A 25,705-nucleotide genomic window follows, 5' to 3' on the forward strand; every position below is an offset into this window, starting at 1 on the left:
TATCTCTCTAAAAGACAACTTTTCCCATTTTTTTTTTTATACAAAGTTGTCATTTGACAGAGATATATTTATCTCACCCAGGATGGGCATATGTAAAAAGACACCCCAAAACACATTGCCCAACTTCTCCTGAGTACGGCGATATCACATGTATGACACTTTTTTGCAGCCTTGGTGCGCAAAGGGGCCCAAATTCCTTTTAGGAGGGCATTTTTAGACATTTGGATTCCAGACTTCTTCTCACGCTTTAGGGCCCCTAAAATGCCAGGGCAGTATAAATACCCCACATGTGACCCCATTTTGGAAAGAAGACTCCCCAAGGTATTCCATGAGGTGCATGGCGAGTTCATAGAAGATTTTTTTTTTTTTGGCACAAGTTAGCGGAAATTGATTTTTTTTTTTTTTTTTTTTTCAAAGTCTCCCTTTCCGCTAACTTGGGACAAAAATTTCAATCTTTCATGGACTCTATATGCCCCTCAGCGAATACCTTGGGGTGTCTTATTTCCAAAATGGGGTCATTTGTGAGGTGTTTGTACTGCCCTGGCATTTGAGGGTCTCCGCAATCATTACATGTATGGCCAGCATTAGGAGTTTCTGCTATTCTCCTTATATTGAGCATACGGGTAATAATATATATATATTTTTTTCCGTTCAGCCTCTGGGCTGAAAGAAAAAAATGAACGGCACAGATTTCTTCATTCGCATTGATTAATGTGGATGAAAAAATCTCTGCAAAAAAAAAGGAGGGGAAAGGCGTCTGCCAGGACATAGGAGCTCCACCCAACATCCATACCCACTTAGCTCGTATGCCCTGGCAAACCAGATTTCTCCATTCACATCAATCGATGTGGTTGAATAAATCATTGCCGGGATTTTTATTTTTTTTTATAAAAAATGTTTGCCAAAGCATAGGAACACCGCCCCTCAGCTCATAAGCCTCGGCAAACTTATCTTTTTTTTACTGCAGAGGAGAAATCTCGTCTTGCAGCGCCGCATACACCGACTTTTGTGTAATCTGACAGCAGCGCAATGCTTCTGTCCGAATGCACATCAGTGCTGCAGCTGCTTGATCGCTTGGTCCACCTAGAAGGTAAAAAAAAAAAAAACAGGCCGCAACGCAATAAATTTATTAACATTAACTTTATATAACATTTGAATTGAACATTAACTTTTATAAACTTTTGAAACAGAACAATAACTTTTTTGCTTACCTGTTGTTGTTGTTGTTGTTGTTTTTTTTTTTTTTTTTTTACCTTTAGAGGACAAACCTCTCCTTCCCCATGGGACAATGTGCAAAGCGCAAATCGCCCAGAGAAGTGGCGAAGTACATTATGCACTTTGTCCCAGGTGAAAGGAGAGGTTTGTGGCAGCTCTGTGTGAAAGGGCCCTAAGACCCCTGTGTGCCTGTCCTGTGTGACGCAATCCCTACACTAATAGTGTACCTGAGTGTGGAACTTGCGGAAACACTCCCCTATGCATAGGGCAGGCTGGTCAGGACAGTCAGGACAAAAAAAGGTGGTGTCACGCCTTATTCCACCCCTGCTACAGACACAACATCTTTTTCTTGGGGAACGGTGAGTTGGGGTACCAGGATAGACAGACGGGAAGTGTCTGCCATGTAGCCGGCTCACTACATCAGGGACTTGGGGCACGGACCCTCCTGGATACAGGATTTCCGAAATGATCTCTTCCTGGAATTTTAGGAAGGATCCCGTTCTCCCAGCCTTACTGTAGAGAACAAAACTATTGTACATCGCCAATTGAATCAAATATACAGACACCTTCTTATGCCAGCGTCTGGTGTGTCGGGAAACTAAATAGGGAGCCAACATCTGGTCATTGAAGTCCACCCCTCCCATGTAAAGGTTATAGTCGTGGACAGAGAGGGGTTTCACAATGACTCCAGTTGCCCGTTCAATTTGGACAGTCGTGTCTGCGTGAATGGAGGAGAGCATGTAAACGTCACGCTTGTCTCTCCACTTCACCGCGAGCAGTTCTTGGTCACACAAGGCAGCCCTCTCCCCCCCGTGCAAGTCGGGTACTAACGAGCCGTTGGGGGAAGCCCCGGCCACTAGGTCGCCCGGTGCCACAACATTGAATTCCGACTAGATGTAAGAGGGCCACGCTTGAGTAAAAATTGTCCACGTATAAGTGGTACCCCTTGTGGAGTAAGGGTGACACCAAGTCCCAGACAATCTTGCCACTGCTCCCCAGGTAGTCAGGACATCCGACCGGCTCCAGTTTTGAGTCTTTTCCCTCATAGACCCTAAAATGATATGTATAGCCTGTGGCCCTTTCACAGAGCTTATACAGTTTGACCCCATACCGGGCGCGCTTGCTGGGGATGTACTGTTTTATGCCAAGGCGCCCAGTAAAATGTACTAGGGACTCCTCTATGCAGATGTTTTGATTAGGGGTATACGCATCTGCAAATCTGAATGACAAATGGTCTATGAGGAGCCGAATTTTGTGGAGCCGGTCATAAGCAGGGTGGCCTCTTGGATGACAGGTGCTATTGTCAGCAAAATGCATAAAGCACATGATGACCTCAAAACGTGCCCTGGACATTGCAGCAGAGAACATGGGCATGTAATGTATTGGGTCTTTAGACCAATATGACCGCAATACATTTTTTTTTGTTAGACCCATGCTGAGGATAAGGCCCAAAAAAAATTTAAACTCGGAAACTGACTGGTTTCCACCGGTAAGGCTGGGCATCGAAGCTTTGGCGGTAATAAACTGTGTGGCGTAGCGGTTGGTTTCTGCCACAACTAGGTCATAGAGATCCGCGGTGAAGAACAGCTCAAAAAACTGAAGGTCCGATCCTAAATGAGCCGTCTCCATGCGAACTCCAGACTGGGCGGTGAAAGGGGGCAATACGGGTGCGGCGGAAGCAGGGGATTGCCAATTAGGATTTGCCAGCTCCTCTGGGAGACTAAGGGTTCTACGGGCCTGTGAACGCGGTGGCTGCGACAGGGGAGTTATTGCACGTGCCACCGTACCAGCTGGAACTGCCCTTCTGGTGCTCGCCACTTCACCAGGGAATACGGCAGTGCTGGTAGAAGGTCCAGGATGTGCTGCGCTGCTGGTGTATGCCGCACCATAAACAAGATCAGCGCTAGCACCACTCTGCTGCAAATGAGGCTCATCATGCGGGGTATGCAGAACCCTGACATGGGGTCGGGTACGCCTGACCGTAGCAGGGACCTTAACCTCGTCATCTTCACTAGCGGTTAGAGTGCCACTGCTGTCTACAGGTTCATATTCTGAACCACTGGATTCAGCGGGTGAGGCGTCCCCATCGCTTTCATCCATCACGGCCAGAATCCTGTAGACCTCTTCAGCGGAATACCCCTTGTTTGACATTTTGGGCTCACTAAATTTAGGGGGTATTCCTCTGAGACTACCCAGGAAAAAGAGCAAACCTACCTAGTAAAAAGAAGTGCTTGCGAAGTAAAGCTGCGATAGCTAATAAAGATCCAAAAAGCTCAAAAGTGATCTTTATAGCGGCGCAGCGATTTTTGCAGTGATCAGAATTTTTTATTTTTTTTGCAGTGATCAGAAAAAAAAGCCTGATCGAGCCTGATCGGGCGAACACTGCGTTTTGTAGAGCCTAAGGCAGTGGTGGCGAACCTATGGCACGCGTGCCAGAGGCGGCACTCAGAGGCGTCTCTGTGGGCACCTGCACCCTGGAAAAAGTTTATGGTGCACCAATATGCCTTAGACTTTTTCTGCAATACATCAGTGCAGGGCGCACTATGGACAGCACAGGCAGCACACTGAATGCAGGCAGGCTATTATAGCTAATGATAAAGTACATGGAAGATATACTAGATTGGACTGTAGTATTCAGGTTACATTTCCGTGTTGGCACTTTGCAATAAATAAGAGGGTTTTGGGTTGCAGTTTGGGCACTCGGTCTCTATAAGGTTCACCATCACTGGCCCAAGGTGACCCTAATGTACTTAGATAGATCTGAATGCGATCAGTCTTGATCACTTACAGATACTATATAGTACTAGTGCTGATTAGTGACAGCAATGACGCTAATCAGCGACTAATCAGTGACTGCGGTGGGCTGGGCGCTAAACTACCTAGCAAGTAGCTAACTACCTGGCGGTGATGAGGGACCCTTACAGGGGGGTGATCAATGACAGGGGGGTGGACAAGGGGGTGATCAGGGAGTCTAATATGGGCGATCAGGTGCTAAATAAGGGGTTAATAAATGACAGGGTAATGTCTAATGTGTAGTGTGGTGATTTGGTGCTACTTACAGAGCTGCCTGTGTCCTCTGGTGGTCGATCCAAGCAAAAGGGACCACCAGAGGACCAGGTAGCAGTTATATCGGACGCTATTTTCAAAATAGCATCTGACATAACCATTTCATTGGTCATTTTAAAAATCCACAGCCTGCCAGCCAATGATCGCGGCCGGCAGGCTGCAGATGAACTTGTGAACTACGCGATCCTGTGAGCGCGCGTTCACAGGAAATCTCGGCTCACACGAGATGACGCCGATCGGCGTTAGTGTGACCTGGCAGCGCCGCAGCAATCACGCCTTTTGGCGTTAGCGAGACGGGGGGTGGTTAAGCAGACTGTGATTGTCTATTGTAGTGACTTAGATGAAGATCAGATCACATTTTATGATCAATTTGTGCAGAAATCCACATCATTCCAAAGGGTTCACATACTTTTTCTTGCAACTGTACCTTATATACTCCATTGGACTTCCTATCTTAACCCTTCCCTCTCCGTCTCTAATGATCACACATTTAAAACCACCAACGATTTTATTATCCATTTCTGACAGCATATAGCTCCATTTCTACATCTTACTGCGGTTTTCATGCTCTCACTCTAATCAAACGCAAATAGCTCTATTTCAGCATTCAAACCCATAGGTACTAATGTGTTCATATTAAAGATCCATTTTGTTTCTGCTCTTGACATACTTTTAATATAATCCCCTCTTCCTTTATCCATTTTAACCATCTCCAAGCTAGTTGCTCCACTTGAGCACAAGCTTTTGAACTTTTTTGAGCTTTTGAACCTGGTGATAATTTCAAACATACGGACTTAAAGACCAAATCTAAATAACACCCCCTACAGGAATATTCACCTGCCTTTTAATACCTTCATGAATTTAGTAAGGAAAATAAAAAAGCCCAAAAATCCTAAATATATGACTGATATCACAAGAAAGGAAAAAGAAGCTATTATCTCCATGCAAGAGAATATAAAGATCATCATTTGTCCAGCAGATAAGGGTGGGGGCATTGTTGTTATGAATAGAGAGGATTATGATAAAGAGGCACAAAATATATTAGGGGATGAGAAAACATATAAGCGACTAAAAAGTGACCCTACAGAAAAATATAAAAAAGAACTAAAAATACTAGTTCAAAAAGGGAAGAGACAAGGCAATTTACATAAAAAAGAGGCAGTGTTCATCGAGAATCAACATCCTAGAATAGCAGCCTTTTATCATAATCCTAAAATACATAAAGATATTGAGAAACCCCCAGGAAGGCCCATAGTGTCCAGAATAAATTGCTTAAAGGGCTTCTGTCACTCCACTAAACTCATATTTTATTTTTTTTGTCTCCTTAAAATCCTTATGCTGCGATTTCTCAATATATAGGGCTATTACTCAGTTTGGTTCAGTAGTTATATCAAAAAACGGACTTTTATAATATGCAAATTACCTCTCTAGCAGCAGGTAGGGCGTCTACTTGCTGGTAGCAGCCGCATCCTCCATTCATAATGACGCCCCCTCCTCATGTTGATTGACGTCACATGTACACCCGGCGCAGGCGCACTGAGGATGGAGCGGCCGAGCGAGCGTCCTCCACTCAGTGCGCCTGCGCCAACTGAAGACCGGCGCGAGATTTAAAACGCAGACAGGGCCAGTCAGAGGACGAGCGCATTGGCTGGTCCTGTCAATCAACATGAGAAGGGGGCGTCATTATGAATGGAGGATGCGGCTGCTAGCAGTAGGTAGCCGCCCTACCGCTGCTAGAGAGGTAATTTGCATATTATAAAAGTCCGTTTTTTTTATATAACTACTGAACCAAACTTAGTAATAGCCCTATATATTGAGAAATCGCAGCATAAGGATTTTAAGGAGACAAAAAAAAAAAATAGGAGTTTAGTGGAGTGACAGAAGCCCTTTAACTAGCTCCCTATCTAAATATGTGGTTTAACATTTGCAACCGTGTGCTCAATCGCTCCCCACTTATTTAAAAGACACTAAGCATGTGTTGCAAATCTTGAGTAATATAATGTGGAAGGCAGGGTATATAATAGGTACATTAGATGTCAAATCACTATACACGGTTATTGAAAATAAGGGATGTGATGCGGCAAAATTTTTCTTACAAATAAAAAGGTGAGATGCCAAAAATACAAATTGAATACATAGGGGATTGCATTATGTTTATTTTGCAGAGGAATTATTTTATTTTTAAGGACGATTTTTACCTCCAAACATGGGGGACCACAATGGGGGTGAGGCTTGCATCGGGGTTCGCCAATTTATATGTGGGGTTGTGGGAAGAACATTTTATACATCTGAATGGCGAGCTCCATGCGGGTCTCGTCCTCTGGCGGCATTTTATTGATGACGTGATTTTTAAGTATAAGTATAAATAAAAAAGATTTTTATCTAGAATTTACACCCAGTTTTAGCCCTAAAGAAATACATTTTTTAGATTTAACTATTTATGTTGAGGGGGATAAAATATGTACCAAAACGTTTAATAAACCAACCGATGCTAATAGCTTTATTTCTAAAGAAAGTTGTCATCCTTCACAATGGCTCGAAAACATACCGAGAAGTCAGTTTTTATGCATTAGAAGGAATTGTACCCAGATAGAAGAATATATAAAAGAAGCGGAATACATGCAGAAGAAATTGATTGAAGGGATATGCTAAAGAAAATTGATAGAGCAAAAAATAAAAATAGGGCAATTGAACAGACAAACCCTGTAGGAAGATAAATGAGATAGAAAAATGAACGAGAAAAAAGAAAAGAAACCATTCCACCTATTATTATCTCTTATATATATAAAAATGAGTTTCTGTCTGTCTATCTGTCTGTCTAGACGTTCTTTATGCGCGACCAAATGACTGGACCGATCTTCACCAAATTTGGCACACAGGTACATCAGGTGTCCGGGAAGGTTTTAGACCTGGTCTTAGCTCTCTAGGACGTACCTTTACTGAGATATTCCCAAAAAATGACCCCCCTTCCCCCAATACAAGCCTGCAATTCTTTCTCTTCAAAGCCCAACTGCCATAAACACAGTTTTACTCCAGGTTTCCATAACAACCCAGCCATATTTCTTTACTGCTTAAAGGGGCGGTCACAGTGAAAGTCACAGTTAAAGGGGCGGGCACTGTAGAGGTCACTGTTATGGGGGAAACTTGATATTATTTACGACACACGGAAACATAAAATTAAATAGATGAAATATACCCGTGCGAAGCCGGGTCCTTCTGCTAATACCCTATAATGGTCAAACAAAACATTTTAAAAAGATTATTAATAGATATTGGGGCACTCTGAAAGAAGATAAAATAATTGGAACTTATATTCCAGATACTCCGAGATTTGTGTATCTGAAGGCAAAAAACATAGGTAATATGATAGCATCCACAGGGGCATGTGTAGCTATAGGTAGTAAAAAGATAGAAAATAAATGCGCTGTAAAAGGCTTCTCTCCATGTAAAAGATGCATAGGGTGTAAAAAAATCCCAAAATAATAATAAAAAACAAGTTGGATCATATAAATACAAGATTAGACAACACATTACTTGCCATAGGCGGGGGGGGGGGGGGGGGGGGTAATATATGCGATCACATGTCCATGTGGAAAAATCTATATTGGCCGTACAGAAAGGCAATTAAAGAAAAGAATAAGAGAACATATGTATAATAATCTGAGAAAATTTGAGGGGTACCCACTATGAAGACATGTAGAGAAACACGAGTGTAAATTTGGAGGGTCCACATTTTGTGGCTTGGAGATGGTTAAAATGGATAAAGGAAGAGGGGATTATATTAAAAGTATGTCAAGAGCAGAAACAAAATGGATCTTTAATATGAACACATTAGTACCTATGGGTTTGAATGCTGAAATAGAGCTATTTGCGTTTGATTAGAGTGAGAGCATGAAAACCGTAGTAAGATGTAGAAATGGAGCTATATGCTGTCAGAAATGGATAATAAAATCGTTGGTGGTTTTAAATATGTGATCATTAGAGACGGAGAGGGAAGGGTTAAGATAGGAAGTCCAATGGAGTATATAAGTAAGTAAGTAAGGTATGGGAGCCAGATTGATTCCCTGACTAAGAACAGCGTACTGTTCGAAATGCGTTGGAAATTTGGCACTCACGACTCTCCGTGGCTCTAATAGTGACGTCACTAGTTGCTCCACGTGAGCGCGAGCTTTTGAACTATACGGAGCGGCGCCACCGGCCGGGGTGCGCTCCATGCTATAGATACCTGACTGATATTCCCGGAATTAAAACCCACAGAGAAGGATAAAGAAAACATTAGCCACGGATACAGTATCAACAGCAAGGTAATCTTGGATTTGGATTGACATGTGTTAGTGGCTGCCTGTAGTGGGGCAATCGGTGAGATTATCGGAGAGGAGGTGCGCGGTATCCTATATACTATTTGTACTGTGAAGTTTTCTCTTTAAGCAGCAGGGAGTGCGGTACTGGTGCGATACCGCAGCATAGACAGACAAGGTGAGCACAAGCGCCAGTGGAATAGTGTTAGTATTGAGCATATAAAGTTAAGGAAGCGGTAACCTATTTTCACAAGAGTAGGCAGTTCACACCAGCCGTTGTCCAGTCCACAAAACCTTAGCAGACTCCGATAAACCAATGATTTCTCTGTTCATATGAAAGACAGACTTGGTGGGAATTGCCTACTCGTCACAGTAAGGCTCCATTCACAATTCTGTTCCGCATTCTGCGGAACCATTCATTTCTATGGGGCCGCACGATGTGCTGCCGAATCCGGAAATGCGGATCCGCACTTCCGTTCCGGAAAAAAATAGAACATGTTCTATTCTTGTCCGCAATTGCAGACAAGATTAGGCATTTTCTATTATAGTGCCAGCGATGTGCGGTCCGCAAAATGCGGAATGCACATTGCCGGTGTCCATGTTTTGCGGATTCGCAAAACACTTACGGACGTGTGAATGGACCCTAGTTGTACGAAAGGCACCTCCTCCTTACAGAAGCTCAACTATTGTTATATATATATATAGCATATACAGTTAGCTGTAACTTAACCATGTCAAGTAAGTTATTTGGGTTATATATTTGGGAGGATGTGCAATATGTCTCCAGGTTGCTTTATTGCAGTTGTCGATAAATTTATTAGACCTATAAAATGTATAAAGCAACCAGTTAGATGTACTGTATGATTGTTCTGATCAATACAGGCAGCTTATGTACAGTCGTGGCCAAAAGTTTTGAGAATGACAAAAATATTAGTTTTCACAAAGTTTGCTGCTAAACTGCTTTTAGATCTTTGTTTCAGTTGTTTCTGTGATGTAGTGAAATATAATTACACGCACTTCATACGTTTCAAAGGCTTTTATCGACAATTACATGACATTTATGCAAAGAGTCAGTATTTGCAGTGTTGGCCCTTCTTTTTCAGGATCTCTGCAATCCGACTGGGCATGCTCTCAATCAACTTCTGGGCCAATTCCTGACTGATAGCAACCCATTCTTTCATAATCACTTCTTAGAGTTTGTCAGAATTAGTGGGTTTTTGTTTGTCCACCGGCCTCTTGAGGATTGACCACAAGTTCTCAATGGGATTAAGATCTGGGGAGTTTCCAGGCCATGGACCCAAAATGTCAACGTTTTGGTCCCCGAGCCACTTAGTTATCACTTTTGCCTTATGGCCCGGTGCTCCATCGTGCTGGAAAATGCATTGTTCTTCACCAAACTGTTGTTGGATTGTTGGAAGAAGTTGCTTTTGGAGGGTGTTTTGGTACCATTCTTTATTCATGGCTGTGTTTTTGGGCAAAATTGTGAGTGAGCCCACTCCCTTGGATGAGAAGCAACCCCACACATGAATGGTCTCAGGATGCTTTACTGTTGGCATGACACAGGACTGATGGTAGCGCTCACCTTTTCTTCTCCGGACAAGCCTTTTTCCAGATGCCCCAAACAATCGGAAAGAGGCTTCATCGGAGAATATGACTTTGCCCCAGTCCTCAGCAGTCCATTCACCATACTTTCTGCAGAAGATCAATCTGTCCCTGATGTTTTTTTTTGGAGAGAAGTGGCTTCTTTGCTGCCCTTCTTGACACCAGGCCATCTTCCAAAAGTCTTTGCCTCACTGTGTGTGCAGATGCGCTCACACCTGCCTGCTGCCATTCCTGAGCAAGCTCTGCACTGGTCGAACTCCGATCCCGCATCTGAATCCTCTTTAGGAGACGATCCTGGCGCTTGCTGGACTTTCTTGGACGCCCTGAAGCCTTCTTAACAAGAATTGAACCTCTTTCCTTGAAGTTCTTGATGATCCTATAAATTGTTGATTGAGGTGCAATCTTAGTAGCCACAATATCTTTGCCTGTGAAGCCATTTTTATGCAACGCAATGATGGCTGCACGCGTTTCTTTGCAGGTCACCATGGTTAACAATGGAAGAACAATGATTTCAAGCATCACCCTCCTTTTAACATGTCAAGTCTGCCATTTTAACCCAATCAGCTTGACATAATGATCTCCAGCCTTGTGCTAGTCAACATTCTCACCTGAGTTAACAAGACGATTACTGAAATGATCTCAGCAGGTCCTTTAATGACAGCAATGAAATGCAATGGAAAGTTTTTTTTGGGATTAAGTTAATTTTTATGGCAAAGAAGGACTATGCAATTCATCTGATCACTCTTCATAACATTCTGGAGTATATGCAAATTGCTATTATAAAAACTTAAGCAGCAACTTTTCCAATTTCCAATATTTATGTAATTCTCAAAACTTTTGGCCACGACTGTACATTTACCTGCGGTGCACTGTTCTGGTTAAGTGACTGTATGCTTGTATCATTTGAGGAACACAGGACACCATGGGTATAGCTGCTGCCACTAGGAGGCGACACTAAGCAAAAAAGTGTTAGCGCCTCCTCTCAGCTATACCCCTCCTGCAGACACTGAGCTAATCTGTTTCTAGCTTAGTGTCTGTAGGAGGCAGACCTTCCTGCTTTAGCAGGGCACCTATTTGCCATTTTCTTTTATTATTCTCTTTTGTTATTTTACCTTTTTTTCACTTTAGGCATGGGAAGCAGAGACACTTGACCTCTCTGTTATCCGGGTGTCCGTTGTGCTTCCATATTTTTTGGTGCACACATGTAATTATTATTATTATTTTATTTTTTCTCTGATTCCCTCATGGAATCTACTCCTTTTCTAACTGGTGGATGCATACGGTATTTCTTATCAGATACATTTTTTCATATACATTTGTTCTTATAAGCAAACCTTATGTTTCATCATTTTTCTAGATGCTGAGCAAAATCTCGTGAGTGTTGGAGTGCACGATGGATGTGATATATTTGTTTGGAATGGAAAGCAGGTAAGGCACAGCTTGAAATGTAATTTGACCAAGGTTCCGGCAGTCTGGCATATTTTGTGAGAATTCTTCTTTAGTAGGCAAATTGTACCTAAATGGATATTCCTATCTTGTAAAGTGAGGATATGGCGGTACATTATGATGGGTGGTGGTCTGACCTTTTGGTGCGCTCACCAATTAAGGTCACAGTCCCCGTACAAGGAACCTGCAGCACAGCTCCGTTCCACTGAATTCCTTCAGTTTCAGGGTCTGTGTAGGACCAGAGGTCAGACCCCCACTGATTATAAAGTGATGGCATATCCTAGTGATATTCTATCCCTTTATGAGATGGGACTATCCCTTTAATGAGTAAAATTAAGGCTACATGCACACGCACATTGTTTGTTTCTGTATCCATTATTTTTATTTACTTTTGAGGATAGGATGCGGACCCATTCATTTCAATGGGTCCGCAAAAAATGCGGACTGTCCGCATCAGTATGTCCGTTCCGTAGCCCCGCAAAAAAAATAAAACATGTCCTATACTGGTCCGTTTTAGGCGTTTTTACAATTGATCCGCAAAAAAAAAACGGATTGCATAAGGATGTCATCGTATGCATGTAGCTTAAACAAAACCCAAAAAACTTTTTAGACTTAATAAATACATGTTTAATCTTGTAGCCTGATGAGCATCAGCATCCACAAATTGCGGATCCACAGAGCACGGATGCCGGCCATGTGCATTCCGCATTTTGCGGAACGCACAGGGCCAGCGCTATTCCTTGGACTTGCTTCATATTTTTTGTGTTCTGTCCGCATCTTTTGTGGCCCCATTGAAATGAATGGGTCCGCACCCGTTCCGCCGCAAAAATTGTGGATGCATATTAACAAGTGATGACCTGTCACAAAGGATTCTGAATGGATCACTTTTAGTTGAAAGGGTTGTGACACATACTCCATTTGACAACTGCCAGACCAGTCCCAGATATAAAGTTGCGGAAGATGGCAATGACGGCCATGACCCAGTAGTATATATCGCTTTTGAATGCTGGGGCTTTGGTGACAGCCAGAAGAGGCAGTTGCCCCTCTTCATCCTGCCAGCCTTTCTCAAAGAGCATGATGAATAAGGCCTCATGCACACAACTGCATTTTGGATCCGTGTCAGGTCACAGATTGCACACAGACCAGTTCATTTCTTTGGGTCCGCAAAAAAAACAGACATCATTTGGATGTCTTCCATGTGCTGCCTGCATCCGTATGCCTGTCCTGCAAATGATAGAAGGTGTCCTATTGTCCGTTTGCCGACAAGAATAGCCATTTCTATTAATGGGACTGTGAAAAAAATAGAAGGTATCCATATTTTGTGGACTACAAAACGGATATGGTCATGTGCATGTAGCCTAATAAAAAAAATGAAAAAAAATCATTATATTGATTGCAAAAATTTAATTTTGTTGTCCTGCCCTAAAAACTACCAGTGCACAATCTTTGACTCCTTGATGCTGCATCGTTTTACGAGGCAGCTTTATGCTCTGTCTGAAAGAGTCAACAATTAATCTTACTATCGGCTTTTGTGGTGTTGATGTGTTCCTGTGTTAACCATATGCACTGAAACCTCCTTTCATTTGCAATGCAGGTTGGCGGTCTGTGTGTGCAGAGCGGAGCCGACTGTGCTCCTCTTCTTCTAACAATCATGCGTCCATGTCAAACCGAAAGCAGCAGTTGCTCGCAGAAGTACTCGGAATGTCAGAGAGTTTTCCCGTCCAACTTTCAGTTGAGAGACCTGCAGCAGACATTGGCCGGTAGCCCCTCAAAAGAGTCATTGTTGTGCTCCCCTTCCACAGAAACCAGTGAGGGGTGGAGTGTTTTTGCCATGGAAGATATGAACAAAACCCTCAAAATGTTGGGCCTCCGAGATGGAAGCTCCCTTCTTCTACTAGATTCCCATGAAGAGGGGTAAGAACTCAACCCAATTAGGATGGTGTATACACAGACCACGTTTATTTGATAGGAAAAGTTCTTTACTTACGATGGTTACCATCTAAAATAAAATTCTTGCTTTTCAAAGGATAACTTTTCATTTCAGAGAAATGGTTCTTGCTGCGGGAAAAGAGATGGCTGTTGACCCGAGCTTATACTACATCCAAGTCCAGGACTGGTACAGTACAGGATGTGAGAAGAGAATCGTTCAGATTACTGCAGACCCTGATTCTGTGAGTCACTAAGATTTTATATTCTTCATCTGTCCGTTTTCCTCACTGCTATAGTGATTGACTTCCAGGTGATCAGTATAAGTCAGTGTGAAGACACGAGGAAACCATTAGTCTTTTGTCCTCAGAGCTTGCCATCTACAGTTTAGGAAATGGTGAAGAATAATGGGAAGAGTCTTTTGAACTTTTTTCTATTTTTTTTGTTTTCAGACCATGTTAAGTCTCCGCAGAAAAGCAGCTGAACTGTTGGGGCTAGAAGGGGAATGCGGTAAGCAATTCACTTCTCTGTTCACACTTTGGCAGGTTTTCTTTTGCTGTGCATGAACCTCGCTCTTAGTCTTATAGGTTGGATTTTTGTTTTTCTATATTAGGCGAAGCCTGCCTGAGACCTGTGCATAAAAGCGGAAAGCTGCTCCCACCGGGTGAGATGCCAATGCTGATGGTCCAAATTATTTGACACCTCCTAATTGTTTACAACCCAAGGCCTCAGGCACAACCGTGTCTGTTTTGCTCTCTGCAAATCGCGGATCCGCAAAATACAGATGCCGTCTTTGTTGCATCCATGTTTGCAGACTCCTTGACTTCATTAGGTCCGTGGACAAGTAATAGGACATGTTTTATCTCTTTGCGGAACGGACATAGAGATGCGGAAATCATATGGATCATCTGTGTGCTTTCTGCACCCGTATGTTTTGCAAAGTGTGTACCATGGATCCTTTGAAAACAATGGGTCTGCAAATAAAAATGCAGATGGCACACACGCCACGTCCGTTTTTAAGGATCCAAGCTTTGTGGACCACAAAACGGATACAGTCGTGTGCATGAGGCCTAAAACTGCACATTTTCTAGCAGTTATATAAGATATGGACAGAGATGGATACTAGTCAGAAAATAAATAATTCTGTTTAATAACATTCACAGGACGCTTGAGCAGTGTGATGTGTAGTAATGTTTAAAGACTGCCCTATAATTGGGCAGATTATCGAGAACGAACGTTCCTTCAAACAATCTGCCCGTATAAATGTGCTGCCAATCATCCGATGAACAAGGGGACGCTCGTTCAGCGGGTGATCCTGTTGTTCGTTCAGGCACACCAATTATCAGTTCTGGGCAACAGATCATGCAGTCTAAACAGCGATCTGCTGCCCAGACACAATTATTCTGTATGAGGACGAGCAATAGCGATCCTTAGTTCTAATACCGTGAAGGAGATCGCTTCATGTAAATGCAGTGATCTCCTTCACTGAACGAGCTGCTGACTGTCGGGAAGGAACGATTCCTTGCCAACATTCATCTGTAACATTGTGCAGTGTCTTAAGAGTAGTGAAAGGAAGATAATGCAAACTGAAAAAAAAGCTGTAAGTAAATAGTCTAGAGAGAAGGTGACACTTAGAGGACCTGTCACCACTCCTGACATGTCTGTTTTAATAGCTTCAGGCATTCCCCATGTAATAACAATTCTGGAGCATCTATTCTTATGGCTCTATGTTGTGCCATTCCTCTGTTATTTCTACTAGAAGTTATGAATGAATTGCTATTAGCCTTCAGTAAGGGTACAGAGGGGAGGTAACCAGTTGGGGGTGTGTCCCTGCACAGTCTGAAAATGGCAGCACTGATTGGATAGAGTCAGACTGTGCAGGTACACACCCCCAACTGGTTCCCTCCCCTCTGTACCCTTACTGCAGACTGCTAGCAATTCATTCATAACTTCTAGTAGAAATAACCGAGGAATGACACAACATAGAGCCATAAGAATAGATGTTTCAGAATTGTTATTACATAGGAAATGCATGAAGCTATTAAAACAGACATGTCAGGAGCGGTGAAAGGCCCTATTTAAAGGAGTATTCCGGTTTTCAGCATTAGTTGACAGGAAGCAACACATTATCACTTACTAATAGTGACTGCTTATCTATAATGCTCCGTTTTTGCCAGATTCCATCTTGGTCACTGGACATTTTCCGCTGTATTGGTTTCCTATCCCGATTACAACACTTTGAAACCTGAGGCTTGGGAAGGTTTGCAAGGCTCTGCTCTGTCGACATCTCTTACCTGCTCATTCTCCTGGACCCGGTCTTGTAGACGTGATGTCAGCAATGATGCCGTGTGGTAGAGCTGGGTTTTCCCAGCAGGGCTTTGAGCAGGCTTGGATCTGTGACATTCGAGTTAGAAGGGGAAGGAAAGGCAGAGACCTGATGCCTCAGACACTCCTGTTAGTCTTGCACTGGGATGGAAACACAGGGTGCGGGTCGCATCTCGCAGATTTATTTGTGCAACTGAAAAACCCCTTCAGAGGGGTTCTCCAGGACTTAGATAGGTCCTCCCTGTCAGATCAAAGGGAGTCCGACACCCGGCACCCCTACCGATCAGCTGTTTTAGGCAGCCGCTGGCAGAGCACAGAGCTAGAAGCAGACGGCACTGTAGCTCTGTGTGCGGGGCCTTCTGCTTCTGTTCTGTACACTGGCTGCAGAGTGTCAGACCCCCACAGACCTCTAAGGATAGGTCATCAATAGCTGTAGCTCTGACTACCAGTTTCATTTATATGTTTTAAGCTGTTCCTTACCACCTGTCTCTCTTTCTCCAGTTTCTGAGCACAGCACAGTGCAGGAGGCTGACATTAAAGCTGGGAGAATTTTGGGTCTGTGTAGAGGCAGAGCACCCAACCCTTCCGAGGTATGGCGTTCTACCTGCACCATTGTGTATTGTATAAATCGCAGATTAAAGTTATGGTCCCCTATTAAAGCATATGAAGGTCATTGTGGAGGTTCCCTTCCAGCTGATTACTGGGGGTTGTAGAAGCTGTGTAGATAAAGAAGTGAATGGAGAGATCTGCGCACGTGCCCTTCCAGCTCTCCATTCATTATCAGCCTGAATGTGGCGGCCAGAGGCAGGACCAGCGTCTATAAGGCATTTATGGCAAGGTGGGAATACACTTTTAAACAGTGTAGGAAGCGTCTCATATAAACGGCATTATTTCTATACAGGTCTTTCTCTCATTTGTTCTCGCAACTGATCTTCAGGAAGGACAGGAGCAAGACATTATCCTGGATGAAACCGTGACCGTGAAGGAGGTAGGTGTCCAGATGAATAGCTTTCCCAATTGCTTTGTATTGCTTGATATGATGAGACAGATTTTTTAATAATGCTTTAGGTCATGCTCCTACTACAGCCTAATAACACACACTTAAAAGCCGAAACTGAAAATTAGCAGGAAAAAATAGAAATGGTGTTTTGTTTTGTTTTTGTTACCTTTTTTTGTATATATAGCTATAGTAGACAGCACTACCAGCAGATTTCTGTACCCTCTTGACTTGACATGACTATGTATTAAACCTCATCGAAACTGAAATATGCAGGTTTAAAGAGTAAGTGCAGACCCGTGCCGATCTCTAAAATGAGGAGACAGAATGGCACGTCTGAGTGCTCTCTCTCCTCGCCACTGAAGACAGGCTTAGCTCATCTGAGGCTAGTCGCAGGTATGCGGTAAGAGGTCCGGCAGAGAACAGCCTGCCGGAGCTCTCCGGATCTGTAATGGAATGCCCGCCGGCCCCATTAACTATAACGGGCTGCGGCGGAGATCCGGCTACCCAGAAAACATGCCGGGATTCGGCTGGAGATAAAAACGATGCATGTAGCGGTTTTTGTCCGGCCGATTCCTGACATTCTATGCCAGAATAGCCTTCCTGGAAGGCTGTACCGAATATGTGAAAGTAGCCTGAGCAATTCTGTCTCCTCATTTTAGCTCTTGGTCTTCCACCAAAATGTCACTTTAACTTCTTAAAAGCTTTTCAAAAGTCCAGTTAGGGTAGGTTCAGATATGAGGAACTAGCAGTTTACTAGCATAGCCGGATTCTGCCACACACCACCGGATCACTATTGACTATAATAGGATCCAACCAATTTCCGGCATAAGTGACTGCTACCGGCAGTACAAAAAGTGGTATTTGTCCAGCCGAAAGCCAGCATTTATGCCGGAAAGCGGTCTTATCCCTGTTGGATCCCATTATAGTCAGTGGGCATCCGGCAGTGCGCGGCAGTACCCAGTTATACCGGATATGCTAAACTTCCGTAGTCTGTTCCTCGGCTGGAACAAACTACAGGAGTCGTTGCTGCATGTGTGAACCCACTATTAATCTATTAAGGCTGCATAGAGATTATTTTATCTTTTTAGTTTCTGTAGCTAGAATGTTCTTTCATTTATATATAGTCTACTTTCCATAGTCCTCTCTAACCTTTCATTTATATGCTCCTTTATATGTACACTGACCAGCCATAACATTAAAACCTCTAATGGATAAGGGAAAAACATTATGTTGCAGTGGCACCTGTCAAGGGATGGAAAATATAAAGCTGTTTTTCCCAAATTCAGGTTTTTTATGCCATTTTTAAAGGTAACCTGTCATGTTGAACATGCTGTTTGAGTTGCAGAAAGCATGTTATGGAGCAGGAGGAGCTGAGCAGATTGTTTATATAGTTTTTTGAGAAAAATATTGAGTATAACTTGTCATTTATACATTTACATTACTGATCATTCTGGGCTTTGAAGTCCAGGAGGCGGTCTGATCAGTGATTGACAGCTGTCTCTGTATGTATATTCCTATAGGGAAGGCTGTCAATCATTGATAGGACCTCTTCCTTAACTACAAAGCCCAGAATGACCAGAAAGATAAATATATAAATGACAAGTTACTAAAGTATACTGAGACTTTTCTCCTAAAACTATATATCAATCTGCCCAGCTCCTCCTGCTGAGACACCATGTTCAACATGACTGGTTCCCTTTAAGTGCAGAACGACAAGACATTGGGGCACATTTATTAAGTTGGGCTTTTTCCCTAGTCGTCTCCATGACACCACACCCTGAGACTGACTTCCTCTGATAGGACAGGAAAAACACAGAGAGGTTTAAATCCCAGCCCTTCCCCTCCATCACCAGTGTATTTCCTGTCCTACCAGGATAGGAAGCAGGAGAGGTGCATGGAGGCTCTGTTGGGGCCCACCTGTAATGCTCCTATGCAGGCCGAGGTCGGGTCCGTAGTGCGGCTCTCCCTCCTCTTCTGGTGGCCTGTGCACGGGCGCAGACGGTTGCAATCCCATGTGAAGATTCCCCTGCAGCAGTTCAGGCGGGCTTCATGCAGAGGGGAAGGAAGATGGCGGCCAGAGTGACACTGAGATGTGTTCCCTCCGGCCGCCTGGCACATTACGTCAGATACTGGGGGCGGGGCCGGACGTCATGACGTCATCTCCGGGCGTCGCAGGTCCTTGCAGGTCACAGGATGGATAAAATGCCGCAGGACCTGCCCAGTGGCGTCCGGACAGCGCGACCCTTTCTACAGGAGAACAGTGCAGGAAACGCGTCTGTGAACTCCAGGGCTTGTCTATTCAGGATCCTTTCCTCTGTATTTTTCAGGACAAGTTAGTGTTTAAGTTAGATCCCAGTTTTTTGCCAAAAGTTGTTTCTACTTTCCATAGATCACAAGATATAGTAATTCCCTCGTTTTGTGCCGACCCCAAAAATGAGCAAGAGGGTATCTTTCATACCTTGGACGTCAGGCGTGCAGTATTAAGGTATCTAGAAATGACAAAGGATTGGAGAATTGACAAGAACCGGTTTGTCCAATTTTGCAGGCCAAATAAAGGTAGGAAAGCGGCGAAAAGTTCTATTTCCCGCTGGATAAGAACAGCTATTTCAGAAGCCTATAAATTGGAAGAGAAGGGATCCCCTTATTCACTTCGAGCACACTCTACAAGAGGCATTGCTGCTTCTTGGGCAGAGAGATGGTCAGCCTCCATACAACAGATTTGTAGGGCGGCAACCTGGAAAGCATTACAAGCTAAACATTTTTTCTGGTGAAGAAATGGCCTTTGGGTGGAAAGTCCTTTGAGCTATTGTTCGCCCCTAATATATTCTTTGTTATTTCTCAGGGTGTGGTGTCATGGAGACGACTAGGGAAATGAGTATTACACTCACCGGTAATCCGGTTTCCTGGAAGTCTCCATGACACCACATACTTCCCACCTGTTTATTTTAGTTCATAGATTGAATATATTTTATTTTCCTAAATCTAAGTCACTTATTATCCCTTTATCCTGGTTACGTTGGAAATACACTGGTGAAGGAGGGGAAGGGCTGGGATTTAAACCTCTCCTGTCCTATCAGAGGAAGTCATTCTCAGGGTGTGATGTCATGGAGACTTCCAGGAAACCCGATTACCGGTTAGTGTAATACTCATTTAGACGCCAGTCGTTAATAACCCCTATACCTGGCGGTGGATCCGCCAGAGTTATGAAGAGGCGCCGGCCTCTACATAACTTCGGCGTATTCACTGCTGATTCTAAATGTAAGACCGCTTCCTAGCTGTCTTCGATTTAGACCATTTTCTACGTCTAAACCAGGCGTAGAAAATGATGAATAAAACCAGCTCGATCAGATACTGTTGACCACTCGTAATGTATTTCTCTGACAATATTCATTGAGATTATTTACTCAAAAAAGTTGTGTTCTTATGCAAGTGAGTATACATAGTCCTCAGTGCTGGACATCTTATGACCTATGTTTTATTTCAGTGCTTGGATCAAATGCTGCAGAAAGCCGGCTTACCAAGTGAGAAACATTTAATTTATTTTTTTCATAAAAAATGTACATTAAGATTTCCTCCAGTCTCCACAGCATGATGATTTTGTGCTTATAACATGACATTGTCACCTTATACATGGAACCGAGCTCAGCGCCTTGTTTAACGCTGACCTTTTGCATGTTTCTCTACATGAGGTTATTATAAAGGTGCAGGTATAAAGATTCTACAATAAAATCAAGATAAAGGACGGCTCTGCCTCTTGGTTTGAGATGGTCAGGTGCACCTATCTGATGTCGCACTCAAAGCACCAAAATATTATAACAATAGTAGATGGGCACTCTAATATCCAGAACCACCGAGTAATTTGTTCATAATATTTAATCAGAGTAAAACAAATAATAGCAATATCATAAAATACAATCAATGAATCCAATATCTAAAATAGGCCTACAAACAAAATATGAACAATCTTATATTAATTCTAATAGCCGCTATAGATGGGGTAGATAAAACTAGTAATAAGCTGCCACCAGAACAATCTCCGGTTACAATGGTTGAATAAGTCGGGCGGGTAATAGGCACCTGCAAATAATCCCCAAGTGATGTGTTACACAAAGAAATATATAAACGTGAAGTGCAATATAATGCAATAATCCAAGTGCAATATAATACAAATAAAACCAGGAAAAGGGGGTATAATAGAAATAAATAAAAATTATAAGATGCTGGTGATCACTTTTCCGTGAAAAAAGAGACAAAAAAGTCAATTTAGATTGTGCAATGTTGCTGTATATGAATAGGTGATAGTCAATCACTATTTAAAGTGCATATGCTGCCCGTATTCAACAAGATTTTGTAGTGGCTATTCCACAACTGTAGCTAATACCTCCGGGTATAGCTATTTTGTTCCAATGGTCTGGTCAGTGTTAAATGCTCTCCATAATCAACCAGAGAAAATGCAGAGAAAATAAAATGTCAATTATTTAACAATCGCTGCACCTTGTAGTAATACTCACGCTTGATGGTATATTCCAATCTGTAGCGTGGCTGTAAGAAGGCTTACCTCACGTATGATATAAGGAGGTACCTTGCTAGTATGTCTTGACTCTATGGTCCGTTTTCGCTGTTAACCGCAGTTGTCCAGAGCCGACCGTGGTTCCCAGGTCTCACTCTGATTGAATCAAGGGCAGAATCTGGATGCGTCTGCACTGGGCGTTTCTCACTGCTCCATGTGGTTGGTTTAATTACTCCAGCTGATTTCTGCTATCCATGTGTTACCAGACTATGGCCAGTAGATCTGGTATTAGTTTGGTGGAAGCGCTTTTTCTAGATATCAATCATCATATTGAAAATCTAGTTCTGCCGGTTTTCTGCCAGGATTAGTTTCTTATCCGTCCACGCCAGACGCGTTTCGAAGGTTGGACTACCTTCTTCCTCAGTGGCTTTGGTAAGAACTGCCTGGATATCCGGCTTTTATTCCTCTGGCTATCAAAGAGGGTTGTTTATTAACCCTGGAGTGGATCTTGTGGATCTGGTAGTCATTTAGTCATATAGTTTTTTAATATGGTTCCTATGCGGTTTTTTATGCGGTTTTTTATTATTTATTTCTCTGGCTATCAAGAGAGCTCTTTATTAATCCTGAACAGGATCTTGTGGATCCAATAGTCTTTTGGTCAAGCAGCTTTTTCACCATAATTCCTATGTGGTTTTCTGGTGCGTTTTTTTAGTGCGGTTTTTTCTGCGTTTTTTTTCATGCGGTTTCTTACAAAAATCTCATAAATTCTTTTATAACCACACATAACTCTATTTGCAATGAATCGCTTTTGTGGGAACTGGTTATATTCTCACATTAACTCGCTTTCCCTTTGAAGGTAGGAAATCAAACATCTGAGCGACATCTAAATAATTTATATATAATTATACATATCAATGGTAATGCATAAGATGGACCCATGCCCTAGACAATATAGGATCACCTATAGATTTGGCGTATCTGGTAGGTGGGTTAATCTCAGTATGCATTACCTGATATCTATCATAAAAATATAAAATAAACATATATATAATTTAATAAATATCATAAAAAGTTTTTTAGCTAAAAATTTATTAAAACATTTCTAAATTTTATTTCAAGAGAGAGACATACATGTGAGTAAAGCAGGGAGGTCTGTGGGAGAAATTTTGCAGAGGGTTCCCACTTAGAGACTTAGGTAGTGGATTATTAACCCTGTATGGTCCATTTATCGTATACTCTATTCTGGTGTGCAGTAGTAGTCAAGGGAATACTAGATGATTTCATGTAAGAGGAATACTCGTGATGTATTTGGGTTGGAAGCCTTCCGACCAGGAGGGGTCACAGTGCTGATAAACAGCCAAACTGGTACCCCCCGTGATCCGGAGGCATCCAACCCATTATAGGAATCCGAAGATCTCGAGTTCGGCATTTAATCCGGCTGGTGCCAGACTGCCAAACTCGAAAATTCTTCTTGACTCCACCCTTGACATTCGGGCAATATGATTGCCTCCCCTCCAATGTCGATCCAGCTGTTCAAAAGCTGCGAATTTCAAGGTTTTTGGATCCTGGTTATGAATCAGTTTAAAGTGTCTGGACAATACATGCTTATCATAGCCCTTTTTAATATTATTTATGTGTTCCGCTATTCTTTCGGAGGATTAAGAGGAATTGTACTAGTGAGGATAAATTTGAAGAGGAAGCAACTAATATGAGGAATCAATTCCTGGCTAAAAATTATCCAGATGCAGTGGTGGACAAAGCCCTACAAAAAGTCAGAGAAATGGATAGGAACCAGTTTTTTATACCTAATCAGATTGATACAGAGACTAAAACCAGTGAAGAAAAATTCCGTATAATTTTACCTTATAATACACAGCATAAAAAAATTGAGCGGATTATTAAAAATCACTGGCATCTGATCCAGAAGGACAAAATCATAGGCCCCTTAGTTCCCTTAATACCGGAGATAGTATATACGAAAGCACCCAATTTGGGTTTGAAAATAGCGCCATCAATTAAACAGAAAGTAGTGACCAAAGGATCCACTAACAATTGGCTTAAAAGCAGTGGTTTCCACAGATGCGGACGCTGTGTGAACTGTAAAACTACATCCTTTGCTAGAAAAACCACAAGAGTGAATTCAACCCAAAATACCTTCTCCGTTGAGATTAAAAAACTTTTAACATGCAATAGTTCAAATGTCATATATATAATAGAGTGTATGTGTGGCAAACAATACATAGGTAGAACAAAAAGACCATTAAAAGTAAGAATAGCGGAACACATAAATAATATTAAAAAGGGCTATGATAAGCATGTATTGTCCAGACACTTTAAACTGATTCATAACCAGGATCCAAAAACCTTGAAATTCGCAGCTTTTGAACAGCTGGATCGACATTGGAGGGGAGGCAATCATATTGCCCGAATGTCAAGGGTGGAGTCAAGAAGAATTTTCGAGTTTGGCAGTCTGGCACCAGCCGGATTAAATGCCGAACTCGAGATCTTCGGATTCCTATAATGGGTTGGATGCCTCCGGATCACGGGGGGTACCAGTTTGGCTGTTTATCAGCACTGTGACCCCTCCTGGTCGGAAGGCTTCCAACCCAAATACATCACGAGTATTCCTCTTACATGAAATCATCTAGTATTCCCTTGACTACTACTGCACACCAGAATAGAGTATACGATAAATGGACCATACAGGGTTAATAATCCACTACCTAAGTCTCTAAGTGGGAACCCTCTGCAAAATTTCTCCCACAGACCTCCCTGCTTTACTCACATGTATGTCTCTCTCTTGAAATAAAATTTAGAAATGTTTTAATAAATTTTTAGCTAAAAAACTTTTTATGATATTTATTAAATTATATATATGTTTATTTTATATTTTTATGATAGATATCAGGTAATGCATACTGAGATTAACCCACCTACCAGATACGCCAAATCTATAGGTGATCCTATATTGTCTAGGGCATGGGTCCATCTTATGCATTACCATTGATATGTATAATTATATATAAATTATTTAGATGTCGCTCAGATGTTTGATTTCCTACCTTCAAAGGGAAAGCGAGTTAATGTGAGAATATAACCAGTTCCCACAAAAGCGATTCATTGCAAATAGAGTTATGTGTGGTTATAAAAGAATTTATGAGATTTTTGTAAGAAACCGCATGAAAAAAAACGCAGAAAAAACCGCACTAAAAAAACGCACCAGAAAACCACATAGGAATTATGGTGAAAAAGCTGCTTGACCAAAAGACTATTGGATCCACAAGATCCTGTTCAGGATTAATAAAGAGCTCTCTTGATAGCCAGAGAAATAAATAATAAAAAACCGCATAAAAAACCGCATAGGAACCATATTGAAAAAACTATATGACTAAATGACTACCAGATCCACAAGATCCACTCCAGGGTTAATAAACAACCCTCTTTGATAGCCAGAGGAATAAAAGCCGGATATCCAGGCAGTTCTTACCAAAGCCACTGAGGAAGAAGGTAGTCCAACCTTCGAAACGCGTCTGGCGTGGACGGATAAGAAACTAATCCTGGCAGAAAACCGGCAGAACTAGATTTTCAATATGATGATTGATATCTAGAAAAAGCGCTTCCACCAAACTAATACCAGATCTACTGGCCATAGTCTGGTAACACATGGATAGCAGAAATCAGCTGGAGTAATTAAACCAACCACATGGAGCAGTGAGAAACGCCCAGTGCAGACGCATCCAGATTCTGCCCTTGATTCAATCAGAGTGAGACCTGGGAACCACGGTCGGCTCTGGACAACTGCGGTTAACAGCGAAAACGGACCATAGAGTCAAGACATACTAGCAAGGTACCTCCTTATATCATACGTGAGGTAAGCCTTCTTACAGCCACGCTACAGATTGGAATATACCATCAAGCGTGAGTATTACTACAAGGTGCAGCGATTGTTAAATAATTGACATTTTATTTTCTCTGCATTTTCTCTGGTTGATTATGGAGAGCATTTAACACTGACCAGACCATTGGAACAAAATAGCTATACCCGGAGGTATTAGCTACAGTTGTGGAATAGCCACTACAAAATCTTGTTGAATACGGGCAGCATATGCACTTTAAATAGTGATTGACTATCACCTATTCATATACAGCAACATTGCACAATCTAAATTGACTTTTTTGTCTCTTTTTTCACGGAAAAGTGATCACCAGCATCTTATAATTTTTATTTATTTCTATTATACCCCCTTTTCCTGGTTTTATTTGTATTATATTGCACTTGGATTATTGCATTATATTGCACTTCACGTTTATATATTT

The 25,705-nt window shown here is 42.3% G+C and overlaps 1 protein-coding gene across 3 annotated transcripts in view; it reads left to right on the top strand.

Annotated features, from left to right (window-relative positions):
- USP40 (ubiquitin specific peptidase 40) overlaps positions 1-25,705 on the top strand; it is a 93,361-nt gene that overhangs the window by 47,421 nt on the left and 20,235 nt on the right. For all 3 annotated transcript variants that reach the window (XR_005780481.1, XM_040440158.1, XM_040440159.1), the window contains exons 15-22: positions 11,539-11,609; positions 13,222-13,541; positions 13,672-13,798; positions 14,006-14,063; positions 14,167-14,217; positions 16,380-16,468; positions 16,780-16,866; positions 20,363-20,399. Coding sequence is in view for 2 of the 3 variants with exons in the window: in XM_040440158.1 (XP_040296092.1) it covers positions 11,539-11,609; positions 13,222-13,541; positions 13,672-13,798; positions 14,006-14,063; positions 14,167-14,217; positions 16,380-16,468; positions 16,780-16,866; positions 20,363-20,399 (840 nt within the window). In the remaining variant the exon portion in view is untranslated. The remainder of the gene's footprint in view (positions 1-11,538; positions 11,610-13,221; positions 13,542-13,671; positions 13,799-14,005; positions 14,064-14,166; positions 14,218-16,379; positions 16,469-16,779; positions 16,867-20,362; positions 20,400-25,705) is intronic.

This window comes from Bufo bufo, chromosome 7 (assembly GCF_905171765.1).
Source record: "Bufo bufo chromosome 7, aBufBuf1.1, whole genome shotgun sequence".
Lineage (NCBI taxonomy): Eukaryota > Metazoa > Chordata > Amphibia > Anura > Bufonidae > Bufo > Bufo bufo.